This window comes from Ciona robusta, chromosome 1, assembly GCF_009617815.1.
Source record: "Ciona robusta chromosome 1, ASM961781v2".
Lineage (NCBI taxonomy): Eukaryota > Metazoa > Chordata > Ascidiacea > Phlebobranchia > Cionidae > Ciona > Ciona robusta.
The window spans coordinates 13,811,397-13,835,408 of record NC_143235.1 but is presented as its reverse complement, the minus strand read 5'-3'; the positions used below and the strand labels follow the sequence as shown (position 1 = coordinate 13,835,408).

General features: G+C 35.7%; 1 protein-coding gene and 1 pseudogene across 3 annotated transcripts in view; one reads left to right on the top strand and one right to left on the bottom strand.

Moving 5' to 3' along the window:
* The window catches only part of LOC149743535 (fibrocystin-L-like), a 51,591-nt gene extending 34,494 nt beyond the window's left edge, over positions 1-17,097 (bottom strand). Inside the window, exons 1-25 of one of the 3 annotated variants that reach the window (XM_089885090.1) lie at positions 16,854-17,097; positions 14,152-14,235; positions 12,735-12,867; positions 12,345-12,453; positions 11,296-11,498; positions 10,701-10,888; positions 10,378-10,478; positions 9,760-9,937; positions 9,155-9,333; positions 8,417-8,573; positions 7,605-7,793; positions 6,976-7,107; positions 6,212-6,449; positions 5,726-5,864; positions 5,215-5,395; positions 4,758-4,889; positions 4,005-4,136; positions 3,605-3,684; positions 2,918-3,108; positions 2,504-2,681; positions 2,008-2,167; positions 1,489-1,641; positions 1,143-1,253; positions 535-768; positions 167-350 (exon numbers count right to left, since the gene is read on the bottom strand). In XM_089885090.1, the coding sequence (XP_089741216.1) occupies positions 167-350; positions 535-768; positions 1,143-1,253; positions 1,489-1,641; positions 2,008-2,167; positions 2,504-2,681; positions 2,918-3,108; positions 3,605-3,684; positions 4,005-4,136; positions 4,758-4,889; positions 5,215-5,395; positions 5,726-5,864; positions 6,212-6,449; positions 6,976-7,107; positions 7,605-7,793; positions 8,417-8,573; positions 9,155-9,333; positions 9,760-9,937; positions 10,378-10,478; positions 10,701-10,888; positions 11,296-11,498; positions 12,345-12,453; positions 12,735-12,867; positions 14,152-14,235; positions 16,854-16,914 (3,827 nt within the window). In that variant the 5' untranslated portion in view covers positions 16,915-17,097. Of the gene's footprint in view, positions 1-166; positions 351-534; positions 769-1,142; positions 1,254-1,488; positions 1,642-2,007; positions 2,168-2,503; positions 2,682-2,917; positions 3,109-3,604; positions 3,685-4,004; positions 4,137-4,757; positions 4,890-5,214; positions 5,396-5,725; positions 5,865-6,211; positions 6,450-6,975; positions 7,108-7,604; positions 7,794-8,416; positions 8,574-9,154; positions 9,334-9,759; positions 9,938-10,377; positions 10,479-10,700; positions 10,889-11,295; positions 11,499-12,344; positions 12,454-12,734; positions 12,868-13,229; positions 14,033-14,151; positions 14,236-14,881; positions 15,147-16,853 lie in introns of those variants that run through there. The other 2 variants (XM_089885100.1, XM_089885110.1) reach the window with 2 other exon arrangements.
* Positions 17,098-17,242: 145 nt separating this feature from the next.
* Positions 17,243-23,831, top strand: LOC149743534 (uncharacterized; annotated as a pseudogene).
* The last annotated feature ends 181 nt before the right edge of the window (positions 23,832-24,012 follow it).

Below are 24,012 nucleotides of genomic sequence, written 5' to 3'. Positions count from 1 at the left end.
TTATAATGTATTGTCCTATAGTGTAATAAATTATAGCTTTTACCTAATGCTTTCTAATTTAGTAAAACACTTTTTTTATTTAAAAAGAAATAGTAATTTTTTTATATATAAATAAAAGGTTAAACCTTAACGCAAAAATGTATTCTGTACTTTGGATTACAATCACCTGTTTAAGGCGCAACCATTAGGTTGGATGGTAACCTTGAGGTCATAGCTTGCGGGTGGCAATGCTGGGGTGTCAATCTCAATTAAGGTGTCACTCCAGGAGGCCACTGTCACTGAGTTGGTACCAAAAGTTACAGCTCCTTGTGTTGTTCCAAAGCCAGTTCCAGTTATAGTGACCCTGGTTCCTAAAAAGACAAAACATTTTATAGAGATGATTAAATATATGATCATCCTCCAATGTTGGAGACAGTAATCAAGTGAAGAGTTACTTTCCGAAACATATGTTGACAATAGGTTTAGTATCCAGTCAGTTACTTGGTCCTGCATCATTGTAAAACAAGTTGCCATCCACGAAAATACATTACATACCTCCGTTTGAAGTATACGCTTTGGATGAGATCGCAGAAATTGTGGCAGCTCCAATGTCGCTGTATTCGTACATCACTGATGATGACACAGTAACCGATGATGTCGTCACGGTCACTGCAACGCTGGAAGCATTTGAGGCCGCTGAGGTTGTACACACGATGGTGCTATAGGTTACCGCAGAAATTATACAAATATTTCCACCAATCGAAACCGAAGTACTTGAATTATCAAACGCTATAAAGCAAAAAAACAATATTACAATATAAACAAATAACCTCCTTTCTATTCTATTGTATTCTCTTTGGTTAAGTTCCTGAAGGACTTTGTATTTAGGCCGGATTTGGCTCATTACCCATATACCCAAACTAAAATTAACCTTCATGCAAATAACTGTCTTAAATTGTAATAATATTGCTTTGCTCTAGAATTATAATTAAACAAAAATACTATTGGGTTATTCTGTAGAATAATTAAGTTTCAATTATTCCAACACAAGTCAGTTTAATAAAATTAGACAGTAGCTGCAGCATATTCAGAACAACACATGTGCCCACTATCATAAAACAGGTAAAGTAAACATGATACTGACATAAACAAGCGGATCATACCTGATCCTGAGATTGTGACCGTTGTACACCCATTGGTGCTGCCATTAGTTGGTGTTATAGAAGTGACAACACTGGTCACTGTGAACGTACCAGCAGTCGATAAAGCAGAACCTTTGAACATTTAAGAAATATATTACAATGCCAATAGTGGGGAAGGAATAAGATGTACTATAAATAAATCAATTTTATTTAATCTCACGTGTCGGGGAAATGAAAGTCGTTATTACACAGGTGTTCTGTGACACACACCTCATGACAGCCTATTGCTAACAATTTAGCTAGGTAAATAAAAGACCACTGTGCCATGGTGTCTGTCGATGAAGTAACACACCATGATCTTGTTTACCTTTCCTGGCAACTTCAACTGCAACTGTTTGTGTGCCACCAGGGGATTCCCCTAAAATGCAACCAACAGATGTATCTGAAACCGATACCACAGTACAAGCTACTCCACCAACCTCAACAGTAACATTGCCGGCTGTGGTGCCGAACCCTGTACCTGTGCACCACAACTTTTAATTAAAGCAGTAGTGTTAATTAAAAAACAACAATGCAAAGTTTTATCATAAGATTGATGTGTGTTTCAAAGCATATATACATAAAAAAAGGAAAAAACTCATGAAAATAATATGTTCTATTCAGTGTTTTGTTCAACATATGTGAGATTGACATGCCATATGAATTGACATTTGGCCACAGTTGTTCCAATATCCTAACAACTATAGTGCTACAACCAAAAAGTGCAACTGGGTTGGATCAAAGTTTAACTCTTGCCCAAGTACAGTTACACCTGTCAGTCTCAAGCATTAAACATTAATTTCTAACCACTGAGTTAGGGTGTTAAACCTAATAAAATCTATGTTACCTGTTAAAGTAATTGTTTCCCCTTTCTGGGCACTAGTAGGTGCTACATCTGTCAAAGTTGGGGTTGCCGCTGACGACCATTTAAAGCCACACGATGTCCCTGCATCGCTGTCGTAATCTCCGTCACATTTTGATGGAATATTGTTGATGTAAACTTGAACCTGAAGTTACATGTGTAGATGTGTTGCCTTTATTATAGCTATCTTGCATGGTATATGATGTGTAGAAGACAACTTTAGTATGAAATATTGCTGCTAAGCATAATATAAAAGTAATTTTTTACATTTGGTGACTAATAACTCCCATACATTTGGTAAGCAAAGTTATAATAATTTTTGTCCAAATTGTGGAACATATTAGTACAATCACCCAAAAAGTTACACACATAGTAACTCATAAACAAAACACCCATGCTATAACGACTGCTATTGCCCTACCACGCAAAGATAAATAAGTGATATCTTTTACATAAACTTCATAGCTATAGCTATACTAACCTGGGGCTGACTATGTCCAGTGCTGAAGAAATCTCCATAAATCGGGTTCATGTTGATGCCCCCCTCTGTTACTACAGTGGGTGTCAATACAGGAAATTTCCCAATAATGTTTGTACCATTAGCTGTGATGGCTGGGTACTTGCCTCCAGGTGATAAAAATGTCATTTTCCAAGAATATCTATGAAAGGTTTTAATTAAATATATACAAGATAATTTGCTTTTTAAATGCATGAAGATATGGAGCATAGGTTGCTTACTCCATTACGCCAGCATCTAGGGTGCTACCATCTAGAACCTACTGAAGGCTGAAGCATTTATAAACACTCTATTAAAGTGATTCTTTTCTATAAAGAAGTCTTCTTCAGTAAAGCCTTTCTTAACTCTGGCACCTATAACGTGTACACATCAGCTTACCCAAAACAGTTTCCACTTTTGACAACATGCACTGTATTCACCCCAGGCAAGCTTTGTAGTTGCAGAGTTAAATCATCCGCAGATATGTTGGTAGGAAGAGCTGATAAAGAACCATATGAAGCATCAGAAAATGAGATATCGAATGTCCCGGTCACTGCTGGTGTGGCTGATACCAACCTTGTTACTCGCACCTGTGTGGATTGCTTGGTGAGAACCGATGGTTATAAGGGTCACTAATGGGTTGTCTATATTGTCAGCCATACAAAACTAGCAATCACAAAGTTATATCCCTAGTAACTCATAAGGAGGCATGAAGTGTACGAAACAGAATTCTCATGTTATACCGATTGTCATTTCCCTGCTTTAACTTCTTTTAAAAGTAATTTAGAACACAATTATAATAAATATTCTGAAAAGTGCAAAGGTTTTTAACAATAAGTATACAAGGACAGGGCATCACTTGCCATCTTATTATAGTTAAATAATGATATCCAGAGCTTCAAACCAGAAACCGTTGGAATGGCGGTCTGTAACCTCTAATCAAATATTATAAGTGTATCGATAGTTGCCAGACACTTTGAACCTGATTTATTAATAGCTTTTTTACCTAAATTAATTTAGAATTCAAAAAACGCTGATCTTACAAAACTATCCCTGGTTTAAAAAACAATAGATCCCATTACTCACTCTGCTGGTAGAGTTCCAGTCATTTCCATAAACAGCTTCATCTGAACTTACTTGAGTTGTTTGGTTCGAAAAGGCCACACCTGGGTAAAGATTATTTTGTTGTCAAAATTGTTTACTAACAATAGTTAAACCGCTAATTTAAACAAAGTAAATGGGCATGCATTATGTTAGTATTAAACAGAAACATCATTTAAAGAAGGTAGAAATAAATGGGCACGTAATATGTTTGTATTGAACCGAAATGTCATTTTAAAAAGGTAAAATGAATAAGCACGTAATTTAAACATTTCATAGCAAATTTGACCTGTCAACCAAATATCATTAACATGTATACTTTATATTTTAGATTATTGTAAATGTTTTTTCAAGTAAAATGATGTTGCAAAAAGAAACTTCTTACCTAGAAGAGGGAAATGGCTGCCACAGTTGGTTGGGTAAAATGTGACATTAAAAGTGTTGTTTGTTTTTGTCACAGTGAGACGTTCAAGTTTGATTGAAGGAACAGCTGAAGGCTGGATTCGCCTCTGCATTTCTGATGTTATAATAAAATCATTGTAAATTAACAATAGTAGTTGTATATTAAATATTAAATGTCTTAAAATAAAAAGGGGAGCATTAAAACCGGCAATCTTTGTTAATAGGCACATGGTCAAACCCTTAGCTAAAGGTAGCTGTACACAGTATCCAGAATTCGTCAGTTTTGTCTGTTTTGTGCGGATTTCGCTGCCGCATGCGGAACTCGGTAATGGGCTTGCATACGGCATCGCAAGCGAATTCGCATGCCAAATACTGTGTACAGCCACCTTAAGGGGGCTATTATTGTAAAATAAGATCATTCATTTAAATGAATAGAAAAGTATTTACTGTACATATGTGTGTGTAAGTTTGCACGATATATTACTTCAGATAAATGATTTTTTGCCTTATTTATTAAGCTAGTAGGGACATTATTTGCTTGAAACACACAAGTTCAAATTTGTAACATTCCTTTTTAATCTATTTCTTTGTATGCAGTAGCAAAGAACAAATTTTAAAAGAGAAGGGTATTAGATGAAATACAGTAGTCTTAAAATCTCGTAAAACTGTCAAATACAGTATGGCTTTGAAACATCCAATCATTCATTATTATAGAAATAAAAATTATGAAACATACCTTGAATTTTGTGGTCTAACAGATTGACAGAGCTAGCAATAAAGAAGTTATCAACATAGAGGTCAGTATCTGGATCTGAACCATGCGAGATGTAAAGTTGCTGAACCATAAAGTTGTAGCCATTTGCGTGTCCTGTAATATTAGAACTGATGAGACTTATACAAAATATGAATAAGCAAAATTTATTCATACTCGTGTGAGGCGGAAATAGTAGTTGTTTATGACAATTAACCATTAAGTGTGTGTAACTTTTTGGTGATTGCTTTTCTGTATGGAGGACATTTTTGAAAAACCATCAGTGGCCGCTGAGTTAGAGCAACTGCAGTTTTGTGTCTTGTAACAAATATGCCCACGATCATTGTAATGGCCAAAGAAAATTAAATCTTTATTTTAAATCTAAGAATAAGCAAGCATGGTGTCTATGGTGTGCGCAACAAATAAAACACAAACTACTTACTCCCTTTAAGAAGCTGTTCTACATCAATGCAGACGTGTTTCCATATTGTTGTGTCTTCCAATCCCAGCCCATTGAACGGAACAAGATATTGTTGCACGACGGCATTATCATTGTCAACATCTTCAAACAGGTAACTTATCCATAGGTGGCTGTTGATGTCTCCAATATAAGCAAAGCAAACCTGGATGTTAATTGTTAGTTGTAAACTACTACAACTAGAATTCATGCTTCATGTCGAATTATGACATGATTGCATCTTATACACCAGACATACATAGTGTATTCATACACCTCATGCTCACTGTCAAGTTATAACATGGGTGTCTTCTTATACACCAGACACACATGGTGTATTCATACACCTCATGCTCACTGTTAAGTTATAACATGGGTGCCTTCTTATACACCAGACATACATAGTGTATTCATACACCTCCTGCTCACTGTCAAGTTATAATATAAGTGACTTCTTGTACACCAAACATACAAAAGTATAACTCAACCCAACAACCTTTTTATAAATTGCGTTCATGTAAGAATGACTCCATTGGTTGAAAAGAAACCTTGGATTTTTAAGTGAACGGGTTCCACAAAATGAATTCTCACTTGAAATACCACCAGAATAAACACCACTGTTTGTCTCATAATCACTGAAACAAATAAACAGAATAAATGTTTCAAAATATACATAACATGTCATATACATGTCATAAATGTTTTTATTTTTTATAGATTTTAGTTTAAAAACTGACATTACAGGGGTTAGTTTGGTTTAAAACTGATACTTATGAAAATAAAAACAATCGTGTTATACATATATGGTTGTTCGTATTAATACTACATACTAAATTTTAACTTTAAAAGTTTATTTGAAAGGCAACCAAAAAGGTTGCATATACAAAAAAGTATCAAAGATATTATAGACTATAGATAATATAAATTAAAGATATTTATAAACTAAAAGGTAAAAAGCTTCATTGAAGACCAATGAACTTACAAATGCTTGAAAGCATTCTTAGCCAATGCTGGTCCAAGTTCATTCGGACATCTTGACCCAAACAAACCATAGATGGCATTAGTAACAACCAAAGCCGGAGCATCGTAAGCAATTGGTGCCGATATGTATCCATCAACAGTCAGGGTGAAGGTGTCTAACTTTGGTATGCCAGCCTGGACCTCTGTAGTTGTCACCAATAAGTCAGGACTGTTACTGGTGGCGCTGAAATCATATTGGCCTGTACGGAATATGATATTGTTAATCACCATTGTTAATATTTAACAAAAATAGTTTAACTTGAATTTTAAAAACAGGTTTTACATATTAACATGCATAAAAATTATCTCAGTTTGCTACAATTATCAAAAAAAATTGTTAACAGAACTTGGCTAGTTAAACTAGGGTTCCGACCAATGTAGTACCAGCAGATATTACACTTGGTTTTATTTAAATAAACTTATTCTAAAATAATTCCACCATCTATTTTCAAAACTTCTACCACCATCTATTTTTAAAACTAAAAACATATACTGCTGCTGCCAGGCATAATATATTTGTTTTGTAAAACACATTTTCTCGCATTTATATAAGTACCAACTTTTCACTTTTTATACAGGTCGTTTCACCCTGATCAAAACGACCTGTTTAAAATGTTGAAACCTCCATACGCAAATAAATGCCAGAAAGTCTGTTTTATAAACAACTTTATTCGATAAGCTACTAAATAAAGTTAAACGCATAATCACTAAATACACCTGACTAACCTCTGGTAGTTTCAAAAGTGACATTATATGTTCCATTTGCATGCGTCACATTGACAGCTTCATCATTTATGGCAATCAAGGACATAATCGCAGACTTTACTTCGATCTCTGAGGCTCCAAACCAAATAGGATCTGTAGAGATGATTTGAAAAAGTGTAATTTATTTATCCTCGCATGGCGGGTCATCGACGGTCATTAGAGAACAGAATTGTTTCTTTTTATACACCTTCTGCTCGCTTACAAGGTACCACGTACACAACTTTGTGGGTAATTATGTTTGCAGCTTTTCATTTATTTTGTAATGTAGGCTGACAATTTGAACAACTCGTAAGCAACCACAGGGTTGGATCAACTTTCGTTAAGTCATTTGCCCAATGACACTAATGCCCACAATGTAGCAGCATCCAGTAACAATAATCACCCAACCAGTAATCCCATCAATTTGTTACATCACATGTGGTGCTTTTATACACTTTATGCTCACTGTCAAGATAGGATATTTTCACATTATCCTTGAAAACCAAAGAAAAGGCAATGCTAATGCAAACCACAGATGGTGGCTTCATACACCTCATCATGTCAGACTCATATTCCACCCCTTACTGAACACATAACAAGCAAACTCTGACCTGTTGAAGTCTTAAACACAGTGATGGTGAACGAATGTCCAATGCATGAACTGATGTTACACGTTGTCTCAATGGTCCACTGCGACGATACAGAAGTCTGTTCAACCCAGTCCTCAAGTGAGATTGACTGATGCTCCTGATCAACTTGGGATGTGATGGCAATGTTTTGAACTTCAGTGACTGCAAGAGCTGTAAACGAAGAAAGAAAATTTTATTCGTATTCATTTGTTTGTAATAATGATAATATAATAATGTCTTCTCGATTGCGGCTGCGAAGATTTAGAAACACTTTAAAAAAAAGACGGGATATAGTGACAAAACAACAGTTGTTAAAACATATTCACATTTAATTGGAAGAAAATAAGCAGAGTCGCTATGCTTAATAAAAGATAGGCTACCTTATTACTGGTTTTGGACAACCAATAATTGAATAATTTAATTCGTGTTAACTGTCTTGCGGAAGAACACATGCTCACCAAGATATTCTTATTCACTATTAAAAAAAAAAAGTGGACAAAGAAGAATCTGTGTCATACAGGTTTAAGTCGTTCACTCTAAAGCATTTTTATAAGTTGAAGTAAAATGTTTTAAATAAAAAGAAAACATCAAGTCGATACATTTACACAAACTTTGGTAACCTTTAAGCATGCATGAGGTATATGAAACAAAACACCCTTGTTATAAAGACTGTCGCTGCCCAAGCAAAACAATAAGTGTTATTATTATCATTAAGTTGGTATAAATGAAGCTTGTTTAGGATAATAAATGTGACCGTTACATCCTACAGACTATACAATGTAAACAATGTAAACCTGTGTTTTCTGGTGTGTAATTGGTAGTGTCAACCTTTACCCTCAGTTTAAAGTTAGCACCCCCACCCCCTTGGAGGTGGCGGATCTCAAAGTAATGTGGAGTCTTTGCTTGTAATGTTACCGAAGCACTGTAGCCACCAGATGTGATTATCTTTGCCTGTAAATGTAAATTTCAACCTCATTAGAGGGTGGTCTTAATGCAGAGGTAGGTAACTCAAGGCTGGCAAGTCAGATTTTTTTGTGTTAAAAATATAGGTAGCAGTTCATGTCAATTAAAAATATGTACGCTCTATGGCAGCAATAGCCAAACAGGATCCCCGGCCTAAACTGTGTGACAACAAACCACCTACACATGGTGACTTAAATGAAGTTTGAAACAGACTTTTCCACAGTTCCACAAGGCATTCTTTAAAAACAAACCCGGAATACTTCAGTATCCGATTTGGGCCTGTGGGCATATGTTTTTAAACCAGACAAAATCGTCGACCATGTGGTGCCTTTGAATACTGGGAGCAGGTTCATAAAAGTACTAATCTGTTCATGTAACTTTTATACTGCATTACATTGAATATTGCACTAATAAAACTTTATCCTATGTCATGGCACCACACAATGTATAAGAGAAAGAAAAATCCTAATCTTGTACAACTTAATTCTGAATACACAAATAAAAGTTATATATTGAGCGGTACTGCACAATATATGGGAGATAGAAACTAAATTAAACATTAAACTAACTTTTCCAGCTTCATCCTCTCCATTAGTATTAATATAAAGGTCTGCCTTGTCATCAGCAGTGAGATGAAATATATGCCCTCCAGTGACAGCAGGGTAATAGAAACCTCGGGTACGGGAGACAAAGTTATTTCCATTGATGGATCCCGACTCAGATTTGTCAGTGTGGCGAGTGAAGTAACCTGGTTGGACAAAGGAATTGTAAAGAATTCACTAAATATGATCTTTTGGTTAAAAGGGTTTTATTCGAAAAAACTTTTAAGTAACTAGGTACATGGAAAAGGCAATTTTAACCTTGTGCATACTTATAAGTTACTACATGCAATTTTGTGATGATTAATTATGGTGGATGTTTGTAATGTATGGCTGACAATTTAAGACAACCATTAGTGAGCACTAGGTTCAAGCAATTTTGGTGTCCCAAGGACATATTCGGCCAACAAACTGCAAATCACTACACTGTAGGCTAGAAGCAAGTGCTCCAGCCACTGCCCTACAGTGCGGTATAATCTGGACAAGGTTTTGGTCAAACGATTGGGATGTTTAAAAACATAATAAGTTAAAAACCATCTGGTTTGAATTAGTGGAACTACCACTGAATAACTTACCGGACACGGTGGTGTTCAATGTCGCATTAATATCAGTAATGGCCGGGAAAACCTCCACCTTTAGCCCCCGACCCCCGGCGTAGACACTCTTGTTTGTCACGGGTTCGGTGGCAGTCTTACAAATGATTTGGTTGTCAGTGACGCTTGTCACTGTGCAAGCTACCCCTCCAACCAATACCTGTTGAAACCAAGTTTAGTAACCTGGGTTTGTATTAATGTTTATATGGCAATAACTTTATGCATGTCCTCAATAAACAAATAAACGATTAAATATAAAAATACCCATAAAGTAACATATATGGTAACTCGTAAGCTGGCACGGGGTGTATAAACACCCGTGTTATAAGGACTGTCGTTTTCCTGCCATGCGATAAAGTAAATTTCATTCATTTATTCAAATATTCTTTCAGCGCCTGGCAATGGCAGTCATTGTAACACAGGTGTTGTGTTTCATACACCTAGTGACTGTTTACGAGTTACCACGTATGTAACCTTGTAGGCAGTAAAGCCCTATAACTTTTTTATTATTATTTTGATTTCCATTATGTCAGGCAAACAGAGAAAATGCGGAGTTATGTCGGAAAGCAGAACAAAGGTAATAACTATTAAGTTTATTACTCGAGCTCTGATCCCAGATTGATCATCAAAGTTTCTCCCAGATATAGTAAGCATGGTCCCACCAGCAGTGCTCCCTTGTTTTGGTGACACATCCGTCACAACTGCAGAGAAAACATATTTGTTTCAAACAACTCAAAAGATATATGGCTGATGGTATATTAGAGGTTTTTAGTGGAAGTGTAAAAACAGTTCTTTAAAAAAAAACATCAATAATTTATAACTGTAACATGTATATTATAAAATTGGGTAGCTAAGGTGCATAAAACACAAACGAATTGAGCAGCACAAAAGCATTTGCATTATAATTCCACCCCAATACCCACCTGCATAGGTCTGTAGCATGTAGATCCTGTTATCTGCACTTAGATGTTTGGTTGATCCATACGGCCGCGATCGTCCAAATCCATCACTGACGATGAAGGAAAAGTTTTGGTTGCCAACATATTTGCTTCTGATCTTGCAAGTGATGGATCCCCAGTCTGAATGTGTTCCATCAAGGGAGAGGTCATACCTGGTGTTCATGAAGAAAAGCACAAATGTGAGGGTGATTATATAATGAACTACCTGTAATATTATATACTTTTGGTTCCTACAGTTAAAGAATCTACTTTATCTCAACGTTTTATCGCCATTCAGTAGGACTTTATTGGAGTTTGACACCACAACACCATGCTTGTACTATTGCAGACGAAACGTTTAAATTAATTTAATATTTTACACTAGAGGACAAAGATGTTACATACCACAAAGATGTTACAATATCCCTGGTAGCAGAGGTAAGAAAATACTTGTATCTTATTGTAAAGTGATATAAAATAAGTGCCACAATAAAGTCTGACCCCATAATAACACACTGCGAATAAATATGTGATGCCTCTTATATTTTAATATATAACCTAATTAAATTTATAAACTCACGGAACGTCGGTGTCTTTCAAGTGATCACATTGCCCTGAAGTCAACCAGATTCTGGCTATATTTGAAGTTTTTCCGTTTGTTGCTGCAGCTACAGCGGAGCTTATTTTGTTTGTGAAGATTCGGCCCCGAACTTTAATCAGAGATTGAGGTTCCAGTGTGGTTGCATTCAATGATTGAACCAATGGAGTGTGTCCATTGTTCACCTGTTGTATTATGCATTGTAACAAACTTGAATATAAAATATAGTAAGGTGGGGAAAGACAGGACACCTTTAGCACATAATATCCAAATACCTTCGTTTTTTTAACAGTTAAAATGGGTCTATGGGAGTCGTGGGATAAAGTTTTATAATTCTTTGAATGTTCTGTTTACTACCAAATGAGATGAGAAAATAGAATAAAAAGGTTTCCCATCTTCTGTCTGGCTTAGTCTCAAGTCACATGACAAATCAATTTATAAGATAAATCATTTATTCTGCTAATGTTGCTACCAGGCATAACATAATAAAGTAACGTTTTGGTAAAATAAATTATATTTTACTGCACTGACTTTCATGTGTGTCATGTTGATTAACCAAAGTTAAATATAACATACAAAACACCCTGGGTGTCAAGGGTAACAAGGTAACTCTGGCCTAAATCCCTGGTCCATGCTCTAGGATCTTGCGCATGGAATAAAATAGAATACTACAGTGGTACCAAGTTAAAATTCAATTGTCTTATTCATGAAAACTTACTGTTCCCATTCTTCCTATTAGTATTGATTAACCTTTATATTTGGTTAACCCCTCAAAGATTGTGAACTGTAATATGTATTATAACTTATTGAATATGAATAAAAGTAACTTTCTTTACCTTTGCATAGGCAGAAAACGACATTTGTTATAACACAGGTGTTCTGTTTCATACACCTCAAGCCAGCTTATACAAGAATAGCAGTGATGAGTCTTAAACCCACAACCCCTAAGTAAGAGGCAGATTCGCTCACCACTGTCGTACAGCGCCGGACAATATTTTTATAACGATTGGTATTATAACATAACAACCCACATGAAATCTACAATTCCAGCTTGTATAATCATTGTTGCAGTAATGACTGTTTTCCAACCACACTCCATTTAATTTCATTCGAATGTAGTATGTTCCCTGTGTCATCTCTCTATATATAAACTTTATGTAAAAATCTTACACAAGATACACTCTACATAAAGTATAAACATGACAGTTAATGGGTACATCCAGGTTAAAACATAACATAATGTGCATATACAATGTTAGGGTAAAAACAAATCGCAGCTTCCTTGATGTGCCTTGCTGCAGGACCTCACATATATAAAATAAAATGTGCAAATACAATGTTCGGGTAATGTGCCAACACTGGCTTATCTAGGGTCCCATGGCTCGTTATAGAATTTCACACTGAATATAAATATGGTTCACCTTGTGTAGCAAACAGTTTGTGTTTCATCACTTTCAGCTTCGTGGATGTCACAAATATACTGGTTGACTGAGTTGACAAGAAACGCCTCTTTACGCGGATCTTCTCCTGGGAATGTCATTTGAACTGCAAACCCTGGAATACATTAGTTGATTACTATGTTGTGTGTAAGGAGGTGGTTATATTATACCTCGACGGTGAGTATCAGGTGTATAAGAAAAGGCACCCGTGTTATAACTAGACAGTGAGCATGAGGTGTATGAATACACAATGTGTGTCTGGTGTAAAAGAAGACACCCATGTTATAACTTGACAATGAACATGAGGTGTATAAATACACCATGTGTGTCTGATGTATAAGAAGACACTCATGTAATACTTGACAGTGAGCAAGAGGTGTATGAATACACCATGTATTACCGGTGTGTAAGAAGACACCTATTTTATAACCAGACAGTGAGCAGATAATGTGTGAATACAGCAAAGGTATAAGTTACCATGAAAACAATAACGGTGCAACAATAAAGGTCATACAGCAACACAGTGTGATAATATTGCACAAATCAACTTCTGGCCTCTTTATTGTTTAAATTATCGCATTAATTATGCGCAAATATGCTGTGTTAACCGCACTGCCCGTAGGCTTACCCAACGTCTGTTCTGACACGAAGTGTTAAAATAAGGACGTGGGGTAAGATGGATACCATTAGCACCTAACATCCCATAACTTCTAATCCGGTTATAACAACCCTATTTTAGAACCGTGAGGATACGGTTTTATAAATCTGTAAATATTTATTGTTTACTACGAAATGGAGTCAGAAAAAGTAATGAAAACATCGGTAATTTTACTCCAAACGACTAACGGACTAACCGACCATGTAAACCTGTTTGACCAATATTGAAAACTAAATGTAACTAACTTGCTTTATCCTAGCGTGGCCGGAAAACAACAGTCGTTATAACACAGGTGTTCTATTGCAAACACCTCGTGCCACCTTATACAATCTACGACGTATGCACCTTTGAGGTATGTTTTTTTGTTCTGATACTTCTACTACCAGGCATAAAATAATATATTGGTGGCTCATCTGGTATAAAAACGTAGTGTTTTCCAACGTTTCGTCTGCCTGGGTTAAAGAACTTGCCGTCAACTGTATTGTCCAGAGACACACATACGCCTACAATCGTAGCAGGGACAAGCTTTGAACCCATAAACGATGGGTTACGTTAGAGGCACCAAAGCTAACCACTGCACTACGACGCGGAAGGAATTATGTGCATTAGAGCAGCGTGGAAAAATATCATAACTGCTGATGGGGAGGTCTACTCTATCATTACTTCTCCAATATTCGTAGTTTTATTTTTTTTTCATTTGCATTGCTATAATAGTAAAATAACAAAAACAATTTTACGTACCTCGGCCAAATATCTTGATCTGAGTCGCTCCATTTTCTCCGCCGTACTTCGGCGTCATGTATGAGACATACGTGGTTTCCTGGGCTGCAAGCAAACGTATACAACATGCCAATTGCAATTCAAAAAAGCCAAAATTCAACATGGGTTGGGGTAAGATGGGACATGTATTTATTCTAAATTGTCATCCCAATTGGTTGTAGACAAAGGATATTCAGAAATTCCATAACTGTAGGCTCTCGACTCTGAAAGATTGTTGGGAAATGTTTGAAACACAATCAGGATATTTGCATAATGTGTGTAAAGGTGTCCCATCTTACCCCACGGTACTATATTATGCTTAGTGCAATATAAATTATCTATAACTCAATATATAGACTGCAGTCCTTATCCGTATATCAACATATTTTTTTGAGTTTACTCTTAACTCTTAATAATCTGTATCAACTCTCTTGCTTTACGCACACACATATTATCATTATATACAAGTGCCCATTTGCAATGCAACGGCTGAGTAAGTTATACGCTCGCGATATACGTCGCTGATTAAAGATAAACGATCAGTGTGCGACACTTATAAATCTAGCCATCACCGCGTCTTTAATTAGTTGTCCTTTAGAAACTAAACCCAGGCAGCGCAAAACATAATAATGGGATGTTTCTTTATGCAAGGCACGGCAGTTGGCGTGTTGGCCCCAAATATTAAGTAACTTGGCATGGCCGCGCATCTTACCGGAGACGCGGTCGAAATCCAAAACACGCTCACCGCTGACGCACGAGGGGACTACAACACGCTTGTCTCCACGCTGGACCAACACTTAAGTGAGGTGAACGCGTCTCGCGCGAGAGGCCAATTCCACGCCGCGACGAGGGTGCCTGGGGAGACATATGTGAGGTTTGCCACGCGTCTACGCCATCTAATCAAAGACGCGCACCCGCAGCTTCCTTCCAGTTGTCGCGAGACTTACTTGGTTGAACAATTTATTGCCGGGTATTGAGTAGGCCATAAACTTGGACATTTACATTTTTCTTATTTATACTCGCGTGGATGGTAACAGCGTTGTTATCAGACGAGAATGCTATGATCATAAAATTTTACGTTGAGGGTACCTTGCTTTCAGAACCGATTCTGTATTTGTATTAGCATCGAAGTCTTGTTTGTAACATACAGTAGGGTGGGGTAATATGGGATACATTTCACAAAAATTCCATAACCGCAAGCTCTCGACTCTGAAAGAGCGTTGGTAAATGTTTAAAACGCAATCAGGACATTTGCATGTTGTGTACAAAAGGTGTTCCATCTTACCCCACAGAACTATATACCCTCTAAAGGTGGCTGTACACAGAAATTCGTCCGCTTTGCTTGTTTTGTCCGGATTTCGCTGCCGCATGCGGAGTTGGACACGGGTTTGCATACGATTTCGCATGTGAATTCGTACGCCGGATGCTGTGTACAGTCACCTTAATGCATGCGACTGTTAATGCAAGCCACGCTGCTTTGCAGTGCAAACTGCCCTGCAAGAGCAAAAGTTACATGAAAGGATATTTTTAACCATTGTTAGTTTGAAAGGTCATTCTATTCTTGATCCAATTGATTGTCCGATTGTTTACATTCCTGGCATTACAATGGTGGTATCGACATAATAAATGATACGTTGTCATCACATTTGTATTGTTAAATCACAAGATAAGAAAACGTAATCTCGACTTTATTTTTTCCCACAGTGTCTGGTGTCCGCAATGAAAGGGCATTGTTTGGTCACTATCGGCGCAACAAACAAAAGAGGTTCTTAAAATAAATTGATACACAATATGTTTATTGTATCTATTCGCCTCGAATCTATGGACTGTTGGTTTCACTATTATTTATGTTTTATTTATTTAAAATGCCACGTATAGGGGTCACGAGGTAATGTATAATTGAATAAATGAATTATAATGAAAATAAGCTTTATCCTCGCGTCGCCGAAAAACGACAGGGTATTTTGTTTCATACACCTCGTGCCAGCCTACGAGTAACCAAGTATTTTACTTTGTGGGTGACTATTTTTTTTTATTTTTTTATTTTTTATATATGGCCGACAATTTGGACAACCCATTAGTGACCACTAGGTTGTAGCAATTGTCGTTTATGTTTTGCCAAAGGATATACATACGCCCACAATGGTAGCAGCATCAAGCCTTGCCTCTGGGTTTTAGGCAGGCGCGCTTCACTTTGCCACGGCGCCGGAAATTACATAAACAGCGATGAATTGTGAGCACCAGCATCGTTTGGTAACGCAGTTTTGTGAGAATTCTGACTTGGCAGACCTTACAACACACTCGTACTTGGACCGGCAAGCAACGATATTTTATTCTTTAACAGACATAATATTGTTAATATATAGAATGAAACACTTAACAACTACTATCGTTACCTTTACAGCGTACAATATGGAATAATATCACACACTGTTACGACTACATAACTTCCTGCTCATTGCAACTTATATGATTGCAGTTCGAATACGACTGCTACATATACGCGCAAAATAGTGGCTCGGCCACGATGTGTTAATCTTCTTCACTTCTATCTACAACCCACGGTCATAACACTTTTGTGACAATGCTACTTCACTAAATATGTTCTACGATATTTTAACGTCCTTGGGATTTTTTTCGATTTTGTTTAACATTTTTTTGTTTTCTTTTATGGAAAAACTTACCTTCTGACGTCACAAGAATCCCTATGACGTACAACAAAACGTACGGAATGACGCGCCCCATTTCGACGCGACGTCCTCCGGCAATATTTGTACGCAACTTAACTCTTAAAGTTAAATTCAATTCCTTGAATCTACAGAAAGAATTCGACAGTTACTTTTCTTTAGGTTAAAAAAATCAGCGATTTTGCAACAACGTTGATAGATCCGAATGAAGAGAAAATTCTGTAATTACTCTTTGTTTAATACCAAACGAAATGATAAAAGTATACGAACAGGAACATCTTACCCCGATCTTAATATATAGTGGGGTGGGGAAAGATGGGACACATTTTAATTCTATTTTCTCGCCCCCTTTGGTAGTAAACAAAGATCCTTTCGACTCCCATGGACCGTCGTTAATTGTTTAAAACACAATGAGAATATTTAAATATTATGTGCTAAAAGTGTCCCATCTTCCCCCACAGTACTATATATATGCTAACAAAAAGTTTTTTTTTTGTTTGTCCTCATATTTACGGTCAGATTTTACCATTTTATTACTTCATCGTATAAGCCTTATGCTCAAATGAAATAATTATGACGTTCCAGTCTTTAAATACGGTTTGTGACAAAAGACACGGATCTTACGTTACGAAATAGAATCCATTATGCAACATCTCTTTGTAAGTAATACATAGGAGTGTTTTAATTCAAAACAGAGGCTTTATGTAGCTACCAAATTCAATATAACTTGCTTTATCCTCTCATGTAGGCGGGAAACGACAGTCGTTACAACACTGGTGTTCCGTTCAACAGGCCAAAAAAGAAGGGATAATTTTAGGCCAGGATTGATGTGCGTTCACATGGCCATTTAGCCTCATTTTTTAAGCGTTGGAATCAAATATTTGATTTCTCCCCATATATACGCGACACATTTGAAAAATATTTTCACAGTATGAGTGATTTTGAAGTTAGAATTACTACTGCAAAAACCAAAAAAAGTCGAAAATATCATAAACACAAACTTGGTAATAAAATCTATTCTTCACAATGTAATATTATTATTATAACCCGTCCCACAACGTTGGTCCCACACATATAAATTTACACAATCTACGCAAAAGATGAGCAGACTGTACAACAATATAGAAGCAGACTGTACAACAATATAGGAGCAGCCTGTACAACAATATAGGAGCAGACAATACAACAATATAGGGGCAGCAATACAACAATATAGTAGCAGACTGTACATATAAAGTAGACTATAAAAATACAACTCTTTGTTCAGCATAAAAGGAGTTCAAAATAAATGGGGACTTCACAGTAGTGTTTTGACAAAACAAAAATTGTTGGGATAAGTTTTATTTGCCGTTTGCTCTAAAAAGGTCAGCAGTTATCAAAATACATTCATAATGGAAAACACATAGAAGCACTGAAACTACTGGATGAAGTCAAAGAGATGATGCAACCATACAAAAATAAAACAACAGTGGCGCACATGCTCTTATATAAATTATACTCAGTTTGCTACCATGATACCGACAGATATTATGGTGCATTGATGTGTTGGTTGGAATATGTAGAAAACTTAAGCACCGAATACATGATGACAATAAACCAGGCATAAACCTAACATTTTATATTTTATAATCCCTTACATTTGTGCAAATCCACTGCAACAATAATGACAATAAAATATACACAATAGCACTGAAACTTTTGTATGAAGTTAAACAATTGATGCAGCCTTACAAGAATACAATAACATTGGTGACTGTATACATGACTGTATATACGATTTTTATGCAGTTTAATACAACTATACCAACAAGATATTTTGAGGCATTGATTTGAGCAACCAATATCTGATGATATGAATCAAGGCATTAAGCTACAATTTCAACAGTTTGTATTCCGTCATCCCATGAAGTTGTGTGAATCTGTTGAAACACTGATAGACAACAGAAAATACACAGAAGCAATAAACCTATTGGATGAAGTCAAACAGATGATGCAACAAGTATACAAACACAGTTGTGCACAGAGAACTATATCAGTTATACGTACTATGCTACCATAATACTGTTAGATGAAAGAATCTGGAATGAACTTAAGCAACCATTACCTTATTACATCAAACAATGGATTAAAGAAACATTTTACAGATTAAAAGAAGTATGGCAGATGATTTTGCATCTCAAAAATTAAAATAATTAACTAATAGTAAACCTCGATTAAGATCCGCCGCATTACTTTGTTTTCTTTACACTACATTCTTATTTGCAATTTTATTTCTACTTTTATCCTTTAAAATTTTCATGGTTACCATGGTGAATTGAAATTGCATAATGTGTTTATTCCTATGATAGTCAACATTATCCGACAAAGAGCATTATACAAATATTGTATAATTAAATCTGCTGTATAAATACGTCATGCTAATAACTCAATTATGACACATACACTAATATAACATAAAACTCACCATAATAAAGATGATTCTTCCATCGATTCTATATCTTCCTTTCACGATTCTCTTGATATTCACTAAATGTTTGTTAAAAATTTCGCGCTATCAGCACACATTTAAAATACTGGTTGCAACACTGAATGCAACGATTGAAGCATGGAGGTACCATGTAACACAGAACATTTGTTCACTAAAAGGGCTTTATAGCTTTACATATATAACAAACCAAACACAGTGTTTATCCTCATGCATCTCAAATATAGACCAGGTATTATAGTTTAATCATTATATAGTAGGGTAGGGGAAGACGGGACACCTTTAGCACCTAATATCCAAATACCCTGATCATTTTTTAAACAATTAACAACGATCTATGGGAGTCGAGAGGATACGTAATTTCTTATAATTCTTTGAATGTTCTTTGTTTACTACCAAATGGGACGAGAAAATAGATTGAAAAGCTGTCCCATCTCCCCCTACCCTACAAATGTTTTATTCCTACATTTTAAAAGTGGCGCAGACAATAATAGAGATTTAATTGCATTGTTAGGCATCAATGTGCATTGTGTTGTAACAATGAAGCCAAAGGTGTTCCATTATTAAACAAACAATCCCCATTATGATGTGATGTCAAAGTAACAAAGGGAACAATCATGATGCTAGACTGTTTAAACAAATATTGACTTTACTATAAACACCATGGACCTATTACAGAGCGGTTTCTCATGAAATATATACTCTTTGTCCAGCATGAAAGGAGTTCAAAATAAAGGAGACTCCACAGCAGTGTTGTGGCATTATAAACTGTGTCAAGGGCCTACTGATACTATAGTCATTTTTTGGTAAAAAAAGTTTTAAAATGGAATTGACTGAACATGATTTTATACAAGATGAGGTTGGTGAGGAGGAAATTAATCTTGCCCAGAAGTTAAAGGATTTGTGTAAAGATGGAAAAGAAAAGAAAGGAACCAAACTTGAAGCAGCTTTATTATTTCATAAGTTGGCAAATATATATGAAAACAAAACTAAACATAAAAAGTTGAACATGACTCGTAGTGCAGCTCTGTATAATGCAGCTATTGTGAGAGATCCAGAGAAGCAAATATTTAAAGATGAACTTAAAGCTTTGTGCTCAGCAGTTTTGGTGAAAGCAAATGCTGCAAAACCTGACTCTGATTTGATTTGTTTAGCAGTTGAGGTAAAAAAAAGGTTAAAGAAGTTTCGAAAATATTTTTGCAAAAGATTTAATCAGCTTGAAATAACCCCAGATGATGTAAAAGATGAAGAACTAATGAAACTACAAAGGAAGAAAATCTTTGATGTTAAACACAGACAAAATGAAGTTATGAGAAGATACACTGAGTTAATGAGATTTATTTCTGATAAATGCATCAAGATTATGGGAGCACCACCATGCAAATATGCTGTAGTTGGATTGGGTTCCTTGGCACGATCGGAAATCACTATGTACTCAGATTTTGGATGGTAGCCCACGCTTGCATCCGCCCACTTGGACGACCAGCAACTAAAAACAAAGAGAAAACAGAATTCATTAAACCAGTCGATGAAATGATTCAATACTTGGATAGTGATGAACAAGTAAAACAGGGATACCATGTGGCTGATGCTTTATCTAAGGCTTGCTTTGTAGCTGGTGATGAAGCAATATGTGAAGAATATAAAGAAAAGGCTCATCTTCGGATTACAGCAAACAACAGTAAAAGTGATTTCTCCACTGTGTCTTAACAAATAGAACAAAATTTACAGAACTTGAACTTGAAGAATCTACATACAAATGCATTTTTGGGTTTTCAAAACTACAACATAAAGAGAGCAATTTATAGAGGTGCAACCCTCTTTATTTCATACATAGGTCGATTATGTTCACTGCAAGCATCATCTTGCTTTGATGCCATTGATGGATTGGAAAATAAAGGCATATGCAGTGAAGGGATGGCCCACCAACTCCGGTTCATGGTGGCAGTGGCTTGTGAGGTTCGCGCCAAAGTTTATCATTCAAAGGGACAACAAGAAGATGTTTTTATGGAGGGTTCTCTACATGATTGTGTTATCCCAGGTTTAATTGAATTTGTTGGAAAACAAAGCCTTGTTTGCTTCGTGGAAGCCATATTTTTTCTACAAGACACCTTAAACCTGTGTAAAGCAGATTATCGTAAATGGAGGTTTGTAGGGTATGTTCCGAAGAACATTAAAACTAAAATGCTAACTTTACTCTTTCTCGAATTAAATAAAGATTTGGTAGAACTTGTCAAACAAACAATTTCCTCACCACAAGCTGATGAAATTCATATTTATGCTGTTGCAGCTTCAGCTGTATTTGATTGCAATGAATATGATCTAGTTTTGGAAATATGTTCAAAGATTAACCAGTTTAAACTTACTGCCAATCAGCAATTTGAATGTAAAGTTTATGAGTTTGCAAGCATTGTAAATCGATCATACAACAAGGAGACAGAATCTTTTGAAGGTTCAAGAACAGAAGTTGAAGCTAGGATAGTGGAGTTAGAACAATGGGTTGGATCTCTTATACCAGAAAGCAAAAATGTTTTTGGAATTATAAGCACATACTCTACAGCTTTGATGTTGCTTAACGATGGCAAGATTCCAAAAAATTCCAACGTTCATGAGATTTGGAAACAACGGGTTTTAAAACCTGAGTGTCGTACTGAGAATGATTTATATGAAAGTCTACTCTTATCTGAATATGTTAGAACAGCGATGGAAAACCAGCCCGCAGAAGCAATAAAACTACTGGATGAGGCCCAACAAATAGTGCAACCACATGATAATTTATCAAAATGTGCACATATGTACCGATGCCATGCATATGGAACTTGCTATCACAATACTTGCAGATATTACGAGGCTTTATTAAATGAGTTGGAATATTCAAGAATGCGTAAAAAACTCAAACAACCTATAGCTGATGGCTATAAACAAATGATCAAAAATACTTTTAACCTCTTCATGTTCCGTCATCCTAATAATTTGTCAAAATCTGCGTTAACGTTAACAGTAAAAGGAAAACCAATCGAAGCAATAAGACTGCTACATGAAGCCAAACAATTGATGCAACCATACAAGAACCAAACAACTAGTGTGCATATGCTACAATATATTTCATTTGCCGTTTGCTATGAGACGTCTGGCAGGTATTACGAGTCATTCATATGTTGGTTAGAATATGCAAGAATCTGTAAGAAAATTAAGCAACCAATAGATGAAGCCAATAAGCAAGGAATAAAAGATACTTTTCAACAACTGCTCATATTCCACAATCCCACCAGGTTGTGTAAATCTGCTGACACACTGCTAGATTATGAAGACTACACAGAAGCATTGAAACTACTGGATGAAGCCAAACAATTGATGCAACCATACAAGAGTACAACTACAGAGGTGCACAGGCTACTATGTCTTCCACAACATGCAATGTACTATCATAATATTAGAATATATTATAAGGCTTTAATATGTTGGTTGGAATATGCCAGAATCTGTAACGAGCTTAAGCAACCAATACCAGATGACATTAAAGAAATGATAAGAAATACTTTTCACCGATTCATATTCCGTCATCAGCTAAAACACTGATGGATAATGGAAAACACATAGAAGCAATGAAACTACTGGATGAAGCCAAACAGATGATGAAACCGTACCAGAATACAACAACAGTTCTTCACAAGCGACTATATCGTGCCTATGCATTATGCCAGCGTAATACTGACAGATATTACAAGGCATTTATGTGTTGGTCGGAATGTGCGAAAATCTGTAAGAAACTTGAGCAACCGGTACCTGATGACACTAATCACACTAATAGTTATCCTCATCATGAGATCTGCCAATAAATCTTTTTTTATCATACTTTACAATTCTGTTACAGTATTTGCAAGTTTCATGGTTACCATGGTGCATTCAAACTGTTTATTTGTGTTTATTCTTATAATTATCAACCTTGTCGTTATAAAAAGCATTTTACCAACATTTAAGTTTTTAATGTCTGGTGTGCTGTAAAAAAATCTTAGTTCTGCTGTATAATTCCTTCATATTAAGTTATAACTTAATGGTGAGCACACACATTACTATGGCACCACACTCACCGTAATAAAGTCAATCTTTTCAACGATTTTGCATCTTTTTTTTTCGATCTTCTTAATGTTCACTAAATGTTTGATAAAAATACTTTAATTCTTTTATGTATGATGTCTGTAAAATGTTAATCATTATTAATTATTAAAGTGATAGTTAGGTACCGTATTTTCTATGTATATTTTAAACTATCTACTTTTATGTTAACAATGTAAACCTAAATTCAAAATATGTTGTTTACTAAATATGTTTCGATGTCCTTTTATATTTTATACTTTCGTGTAAATATTATAAACCTATTAAAGTGATCGATATGTTGTGTACCTGTTTCCTGTATATTTTAGACTATTATACTCTCATGCCAATAATATAAACCTAAATTCAAAATATGTTGTGTATTAATGTCTTGAAAGTTTTAGTTAGACTGTCATACTTTCATGTCAATAATATAAATCCATTAAATACCCTGATAAAGATGACCTGAATTGGACACCCAAGTCAAAACTTTGGATTCATAAACTTATGAACAAAAAATGTTTAATGACTATTATAAGTGCTTGGTATACATCCAGTAATTTAAAAATAACAGTG